Source organism: Nuphar pumila, chromosome 9, assembly GCF_984573655.1.
Source record: "Nuphar pumila chromosome 9, dmNupPumi1.hap1.1, whole genome shotgun sequence".
Classification (NCBI taxonomy): domain Eukaryota; kingdom Viridiplantae; phylum Streptophyta; class Magnoliopsida; order Nymphaeales; family Nymphaeaceae; genus Nuphar; species Nuphar pumila.
Genome location: NC_143257.1, coordinates 104020549 through 104029680, shown reverse-complemented (window position 1 = coordinate 104029680; position 9132 = coordinate 104020549). Strand labels below are relative to the sequence as shown.

The window sequence follows — 9132 nt, the reverse complement described above, 5'->3', positions numbered from 1 at the left end:
ATCACGGGGTCGCCCCCCTGCCTGAGCAGGCAGAGGGTTGACCCCCTGCCTGTTCCGGCAGGTGGTTAAACCCCCTGCCGGGGTCGACCCCCTGCCGGAACAGGCAGGGGGTTTAACCCCTGCCGAAAAGACAGGGGGCCCCTGCCAGAAACGACAGGGGGTTAACCATCGCGTTTTCTGGCAGGGGGTCAACCCCCTGCCGGAAACGGCAGGAGGTTATCCCCCTGTCGGAAATGGCAGGAGGTTAACCCCCTGCCGGAAAACGCAGGGGGTTAACCCCCGCATTTTCCAGCAGGGGGTTAACCCCCTGCGTTTCCGGTAGGGGGTCGACCCCCTGCCGAAAAACGCGGGGGGGGGGGGGGGGGGGGGGGGGTCCTTGACCTTCCTCCGGGCGGCGGGGCCTGCGGACGGTGGGACCGACGAACGGCGAACAATGGGAGTGGCGAACGACGAGAGCAACGAAAGAAGAAAAGGAAAATCTGTCTGGGATTAGGGTTATTCGAAACTTAGCGAGAACGACGAGAGCAACGAAAGAAGAAAAGGAAAATCTGTCTGGGATTAGGGTTATTCGAAACTTAGCGATGGCTTAGCGACAGAATTAATTCCGTCGCTAAGCCCACATAAATCAAATTTACGAAACCCGCGATAGACTGCTCTCCGTCGCCACGGCCGTCGCTAAGTAGCGACGGACTTTAGTTTGTCGCAAGAGTCGTCGGCAAATCGTGCGGCCGTAACGACAAAATAGTATGTCGCAAACTCCGTCGCTAAATAGCGACGGACTGGGCGACAGACTATAGCCCGTCGTTGGTTTTGTGTGCTTCATTGATTATAGCGACAGATGTTTGTCGCTCGGTAATCCGTCACTAACAAGCGATAAAAATATTCCGTCGCTACCTTCCGTCGCTAACAACGTGTTTTCTTGTAGTGTCTCTATATATATCTATATATATATATATATATATATCTATCTCTCTCTCTCTCTATATATATATATATATATAAAGATTCTAAGTGACAATTAAACTTGTTCTGAAATTCTTCCTTAACATACCTAGCAATTAATAATCAATACATATTTGATAATTTGGTCAAAACATGGGCATACAAAATATCTGCCATCACTAGATCTATTGAATATGTATGATATACATGTTTAACTGCTAAGTTCTAGATGAGGATGAGGATGCACTAAGGACAGAGATATTATATGGAATAATGGATATATTGTGGACCCCGAGTGATGATGAGCACGCTTGGCTCTATAGATATGCTATAGGCCTTTACTGAAATCCTGGTAGGCTCTCATTCATGAAAGAAAATGCAAAGTAGATGAAGGAAGACTGAGTAGTATATATGCTCTGGGCAGTGTTCATCTTTAGTTTAGAGTATAAAAGAAGAGCTGGTTCTTCATGATGGAGCGTTACAAACTATTTCATACAAAGTTCTCCTCTAGACGTTTGGAAGACATCCAAGAGGATGGCCCTATGAAGTGCCTCTCCCTGACCTTCCCCTTACCAGACACTCCCATTGAGCCCATGGAGTTCCTGGCAAGGTCATGGAGTGTCTCGGCCATGGAGGTGTCCAAGGCTTTGATCAGTGCATTCCATCCCACCGATAGCAACTATAAGATCACTCCTAGACCGTCAGATACAGATGCATCAATGTTTCCGATTCCTTCGCTTTCGGACATGGCAGACGAACTGTCGTTGGACTCTGTACGTCTTACCTGACCATAATTCTATGATCAATGGATTCCCAAGGTCTCAATGGGAGGCACGGGAAAGCTTTGCTTTTCTTTTTTTTTTGATAGGCAAGTTGAGCGATAACATCTATGGGATTTGAATCCCAGGTCCTTCCAATATGACAATGTCACCACCCCTGAGGAGCAGATTCAGTGATCCGCCTTTACTCGGCCCAATAACTGAAGGCCACATTCCATTCACCACCGAGGTGGTATCCCATGTAGTAAGCGGGGTCTTGTGTCAAGCTGAAAGCCCAGGTTCGAATCCCTCTACCACATGGGGTTGCTGCTGTTCTGGTAGAGTCCGACTAACCTCGGCTTGCCTTTAAAAAAAAAAAAAAAACTTGCAAAGTATTCAGTGCCATCACTGGATCCCCCCCACCTCTTAGTGGCTAAAAGAAAACGAAGACGATCTATATCTATACTACTTATAAAGGAGGGATAAGGGGGTATTGGTGAACAAATAGTTAGACTTGGTTGTGTTTTAACAATTAGAAGATGACAATACAAATGTAGTGAGTTGAATGTCATTTTAAAATTTGTTTAAGTTTTCTTCTTTTTATGGAATAAACCCCCATCACGCAATAATTAAGAAAATGACTATTAGAACATTTTGTTTTTTTATTATTTCGTAAAAAGTGTGTGCTTTGAATGTCTTTTACGTTTTTTATTCTTATAAAGAAAAAAAGAAATAGCTCTCTCTCTCTCTCTCTCTCTCTCTCTCTCTCTCTCTCTCTCTTCCTTGCTTGGAAAGTGGGGGCTCTCACTGCTAAATGGAGTCAGCGCTAAATGCAGGATGGGCGCTGGCAGTAGGGAGGCAATGGAGTCTCTTGGAACACCACACCTCTCTCTCTCTCTCTCACTCTCTCCGTATGTATGTATGCAACAGTGTTTGGGAGGTGGAATAATATGTTATCTATTATTAAATAGGGTTTGGTGTATAATTTTTTCTTTTTCCCTGTTTGCTGTCAATTATTTTCGGCTTTGGATGTGTTGTTAATTATGGGTTTCAGATAAGGGGTTGAGATAATGTTTTCCTAAGTTTTTTTTTTCGCATTTTGTGTTGATATTTTTCCTATTTAGTGTAAAAAAAATTGGGTTTTTACTTTCTTTAAGGAACCTGGTTTCCTATTTTTTAAAATTTTCCAGTTTTTTTTATCGAGTGACCATCTTGCAGATTTCATGTTTTGCCATGGTTTAGTATTCTAATCATTACCCTTTTTCTTGTCTTACTATTGTATCTCAATAGATACTTTTTTGGCATGTTATGCCATTTGTTTTATTTTGCTTTTGTCTTCATACATATCTCAAAAAGAATATATTGGTGGTCTAAAATACGCAGTCTTCGTTCTTCGGAAGAAAGATTATCTTACACTGGTTACCTTTCACATTTGTGCCATGAGGTTCACAATGTCTAAGAAACAATGGTTTTAAGCATTCAATCATTTACTTTGTTATTAACTAATTAATTTTCTTTTTACCATTAGTTTGCTTTTTCATGCATCACAATCAATACTTTAGTTCATTGCTCTTCTTTTGAACATTTGTTTAGTCTACTTATGCTAAAAAAACACATAAAATTGTTTTTTCTACAATTCCCTTGTGTTTCTTTTAAGCATTCAATCATTTACTTTGTTATTAACTAATTAAATTTCTTTTTACCATTAGTTTGCTTTTTCATGCATCACAATCAATACTTTAGTACATTTTTTTCTTTTGAAATTTTGTATAGTCTACTTATGCTAAAAAAACACATAAAATTGGGTTTTCTACAATTCCGTTGTGTTTCTTTTAAGCGTTTAATCATCTACTTTGTTATTAACTAATTACATTTCTTTTTACCAATACTTTGCTTTTTCATGTGTTACAATCAATACTTTAGTTTCACAGTGATTCGAACTGAAAACAACTTAAGAATTTAGAACTCTCTCTCTCTCTAACTTCATGAGTTCGTGTCACTATGCTGCTTGGTAGTTGATACTCAATTACAGAACACTACCCCTCATGTGACCAAGTTTCAACATAGAATCATACTCTTATGTGGGATTATTTATGCTTGATTTTTTTGCACAGGAACCATCTAGCAGAGCAGGAACCATTACTGAATCATGTGGAGAAAGCACGCCCACTTCTGCAGTAGAGAGTAGAGATTTGAAGGTAATGCACTCGAGATCTACAGTAGCATAGAAGAGAAAGAAAACCTTAATTATTTCATCATGCTTTGTAAGCTGGCTACACTTTCATCATATATTGCTAAGCAAAGCTTTAGAATTAGTCTATGATGCTGAGCAATTCATAAGTGTGAAAACATATCAAGATAGAACCATATTAGGTTTAGTCATCAGCATCTTGTTTAGCATGCTATTCACATCTTGGGGCTAGTTGTTATATTTACTCTAGCATCGTGAGCCAATACACACTAACCATGCAATGATTTTCATAAGGTATAATTTCTTGAGAACTTTGTGCCTTGTAGGAATGGATTCTGCTTCATCAGGCACTAAATCCGGAGTTCCTATGCAATGAAAGGTTGCTCAGTAATGGGGTATGTGTATTTATCTCTCAGCACATATGAAAAAATTCTTAATGATCTCCAACTGCAAGTTCTTGATGTTTAACTTCCACAAAATGTATATATATAAGAGCGTTGGATAGTGAGCATCTCCTAAACCATCTTAAATGGCTTCAAAGGGACAAAGTTTCGGGTATTTGCTTAATCTGATCTCAGAGATATTCTCTATAGCTAGTATAAAACATATATTAAATTGGGCATTTTTTCTTGTTTAGACGCATGGCAATAAAAAATTGAGGGTTCTTATGTCACCAAAACTTGGAGAAATAGTCATTGAGGTTTCTCATCCAATCGATTCGATCCAAGGCATGTTTTTTACTGAATAAGAAATAATGAACAGATTTAGAAGTTAGGATTAAACAAAAAAACATATGCAACTATGTTTTTTAGAACCATTTAGCACAGTTTAGGATATAAACTGTTAGAAGCTACTCATCACTCAACACACACAAAATAGGTGGCATGTTAAATTTCTCGCAACTTTATCAGGTCTTTAATGCCACATGAAGTTTTCTCAATACATTAGCAAGAAATACAAAATATATTTCAGCAATATTGTTGACTTGGCTACAATTCCAAGTAGTTTGGAACAAGGTTTTAAAACCCGTGACTCGGAACTAGACTCGTTCTTTATTGACTCATGACTCGGCGGGTCAACTCGGTGACTCGGACCAGGTTTTGTTAACTTTTGATTTTAAAAGAAAAACAATATATAATTTGTCTGAAACCATGTTTTTGAGTAAACATAGTCTCCAAATGTCTGTAAGAATATAAAAACAACTGCAAAGAGCTATAGAGGTTTGCTTGAATAATTGAATTTGATATCTATACAAGCACTTTGACTAATTCATGACTTGAATTAGAGGATTTGGTCACCATGAGTTCAGTCTGCTACTACCTAAGGTTCCTAAAATGGCCAATCATATATGCTAGCTTGTTTTAAAAGTTTTAATTCCCTCTCTAACAAATCCATAAATGTAAAACAGGGATATATGTGCATATTGAAAGTCTACAGAATGCCCAATATCAACATAAATAAGCAATTTTCTCATATATAAAACTATGCAGGAAATATATTAATGGCACAACTATAAAAAGACTACTAATATTTGAATATGTACAATGCTTGTTCACATAACAAATGGATGATGAAACCTAAATGTGACTTTCCCTAGGCACAGTTGACCCACCATATATAGTGAGAATCATTTCTTTAAAATATTTTGCTAGAATAAGTTGATAACACAGGGTGAACAGTAGTTCGAACAACATGGCGATTTTATTCTATGGATTTAAATGCTTTTTTATCTTTAAATGATTTTTATTTTCTTTTTTATACAAAATCTGGGGGTAACCCTTGTTAAAATATATGTACTTGTATATTTCGAAACTGTAATTTGAAACTCAAAAAACAAATTTCAAACATCCCAAAACTCGCCCGAGTCAAGCCGAGTCAGGCCGAGTCAAGCCCGAGTCAAGCCCGAGTCAAGCCCGAGTCAAGCCCGAGTTTTGGCAAACCGAGTTTGCCTTGCCGGGTTGACTCGCTGGAGGGGCGAGCCGAGTCAACGAGTTGACTCGGCGAGTTTTAAAACACTGGTTTGGAAAGTTAAAATATTCAACTCTCCTTGATGACATCCCAGTTTGAGTTTTCAATTCACTATAGATTGTATCGTTATAGTAATTGGTTACCTTGTAGTTCTACAAGAGCCTTTTGAGAGGAAGGGCAGTAGGCAGATGGCTGAAAGACCAGAAGGAGAAGAGGAAGGAAGAGCAACGTACTCACAATGCACAAATCCACGCTGCAATGTCGGTGGCTGGGGTTGCTGCAGCCATTGCTGCTATTGCAGCAGCAACTGCAGCTGTGTCATCTGCAGAGCAAGAAGATCCAAGCAAATCATCTGCAGCTGTCGCATCTGCTGCTGCATTGGTTGCGTCGCATTGCATCGAGATTGCAGAGTCAATGGGAGCACATCATGATCAAATAGCGGCGATCGTCAACTCAGCTGTTAACGTGAGAACCTCAGGCGACATAATGACTTTGACTGCTGGTGCAGCAACAGGTAATTTCCATCCCTTAATCCTTTTGAGAGTGATCACATGAGCTCCATAGCATTCTGAAGACCAGCATAATGGGCCATCAACCTGGAGAACTATCAAACTAGTAACAATGGCAAGTCTTGCATTTCAGAGGCACACCACTGAGGTTTGGGTCACCAAGAAAGGGATAATTTCTAGACAATCGGATTTTCAAAATTTAAGCCGCAAAACATTGGTTTAAACCAAAACATGTGCTTGGTACTCATGTAATCACATTTATTTGGGGTTTGCTATAATCAAGATTCCTAAGACTTGTTTTATTAATGGACTTGATCAGCCTTACGTGGGTCAGCAATTTTGAGAACTAGACTTCAGAGAGGAACTGGAAATGCAGCTCTGCCACAGAGCGACAAGGCAATGAGGGAAAATGAAGGATTGGAGATCTCCACACCCATGCATTATGTATCCGATGGAGGGGATCTGCTTAAACGCACCAGGAAAGGTGAGTGATTAACTGCGGCTGACCGCTGAAGCCAAACAAGATTTGACCTAGCTGCATCCATCACAGATATGGGTACCTTTACAATTTGGCCCAAGTTTTATAGTCTTCTAAAACGTGTTTGCATTAGGAGAAAAGATTGTGTGCCGTACTTTTATGTTTATGAGCTAGAGTTCCAGACTTTATTCAACACAAACTGTGTTTTTTTAGGACCCACTGTGATAATGAAAGATTTCTATATATCCACCCGAATTGAGCAATAATATCATAAACCAACGAACTGGCACAAACTGATTTACTAATAGGATACCCGATAGATCACAGAATTTCACTTTAACCAATGATCCAATCAGAAGAAAAATTGGGACTATTGTATGGAGTCTCTTAATAGCAGTATCCATCATAAATGATCTCTCATCTGGCAAACCCTTTACCAACCTAACATGACAGAGTGCCCAAGATGGATTCTCTCAATACACTTAATAGCTATTAGTAATTCTCATTGTTTAAGTCATCTTTCGTTATGTAATTTTGAAGCATCCATAAACAAATTTCCATGTCGGTTGATGGCAATTTAACACTTCTGCAGGTATTCTTCATTGGAAACACGTTTCAGTCTACTTGAACTCAAAATCACAGGTACATATACAGAGCCCCACAACATCATGACTTCATTATGAAACTTTAAAGATTCAAATGCACAGAAAAGAAGGGAATTAAAAGTGGAAGAAAGTTGTAAAAAGAAAAGAATGCTTAACCTCTTAAAAGCTTGATCACCCAACCACCACATAAGGATGCATGGGCTTCCAACAACTTACCAAGAAAAAATTCCTTGTGATAGGGGTATCTCAACCCCTTCAATCAGGTATTCTTTTAGATATAAACAGAGTTTGCTCAAATTACTAAAATCCATTAATTCCCATGAAGCCAATATCGTCTAGCCAACACATCTTGCTGTTTTGGCAAAACCTGTGAAACCCTCAATAAGAATAGAGTATAGGAACTCGAAAGAAAAATTGACAAAACACTGCATGGGCAGACCTAAACATTCTATAGCATGCCAGAAACTCCTGTTGCTGCTTTCACAATAATTCCCCCGTCACTAAGCAATTTCTAGAAAAAAATTGCAGGTGATGGTTAAACTAAAGAGCAAGCATATGGGTGGTACCTTTGTGAAAAAGAAAAAGAGTAAGCATGCTTCTGGATTACTTTCTTAAAGTTCTATTGCCATATGAATAACACACTTATCCATTATATGTTTTTCCTTCTCTCTTTTTTTCTTTTTACCAGGTATTGTTTATGATCTCCGTGTATATATACCAGCATGGCCAGGAAGAGAGAAAGACGAGGGTGGTGAACAGAAAGCTTACTTTGGCCTTCAGACTGCTCGTGGCTTAATACAGTTTGAGTGCAGAAACAAGAAAGACAAACAGATTTGGACTCGAGGGGTTCGGCAGTTGCTGCTTTGCAGGGGCAATGAAAACATTGGTGCATCTCTCTACAAAGAAAGTGGGAGCTTGCAGAAAAGCATATTATGATTTAATTACTTGCATGAAAAAAATGGTGTGCCTACTGTAATATTTGTGCCACGAAAAAAAAAGCAAAAAAAGGCCTATTTATAGATTTACAGAGACCACTGAAGACTTTTCTTATGATTTGGAACAATGAGATTTCCATGCTTCAAAGAACCACTTAGCAAGAAATTCTGGTGGAGGTGACAACAGTTCCCTGCCAACATTCACTCTAATTCTTTTGCAAAGTCCTCATTATCAATAAAACCCTGAGAAAAAAACAGGTGCAGAAATTCAGAAAGATGTTCACAGGAAGCATGCATAATTCAATGAGATTTAAAACAAAAATGCCTAAGATACTATACGCCATCTTTCTAAACGATGTAGAAACAGTATATTAAATGAAAATAGTCCCAGAGTTCTTTCTGACGTATGAATATGACAAGATGATTGAATCATATCAGCCCCCACGATAATGTCCAACCTGGCTGGAATCATCTGACAAATATAGACAGTTGAACTTGGTCTGATTTTTTGAGTAAGAAAAGTAGCTGAAATGGCAAAACTCAAATTTCGACCGACTGAATGACAGCCTTTGGCTTAGCTGTCTCTATCCACACAGTTGATCAGGTTGGGAATATATTGGAAACCAGATGGTGCCAGCATCATGCTCTTATTTCTACTGTATTTCAATTTAAAAGATGAAAAAATAGCCAGGCACTGGCCTGATCTCTTAGCAAAGACTGGGATCATGGAAGCAAATAATGTCTAC

At 39.0% G+C, this 9132-nt stretch overlaps 1 protein-coding gene across 1 annotated transcript; it reads left to right on the top strand.

Moving 5' to 3' along the window:
• Window positions 1-1412: 1412 nt before the first annotated feature.
• LOC149828774 (VAN3-binding protein-like) lies at window positions 1413-8442 on the top strand. The gene is made up of 8 exons (XM_090017137.1): window positions 1413-1715; window positions 3815-3898; window positions 4218-4286; window positions 6010-6373; window positions 6688-6852; window positions 7439-7488; window positions 7980-8037; window positions 8140-8442. Exons 1-8 carry the CDS (start codon window positions 1413-1415, stop codon window positions 8385-8387), a joined length of 1341 nt encoding a protein of 446 aa, XP_089873263.1. The 3' UTR covers window positions 8388-8442.
• Window positions 8443-9132: the final 690 nt, after the last annotated feature.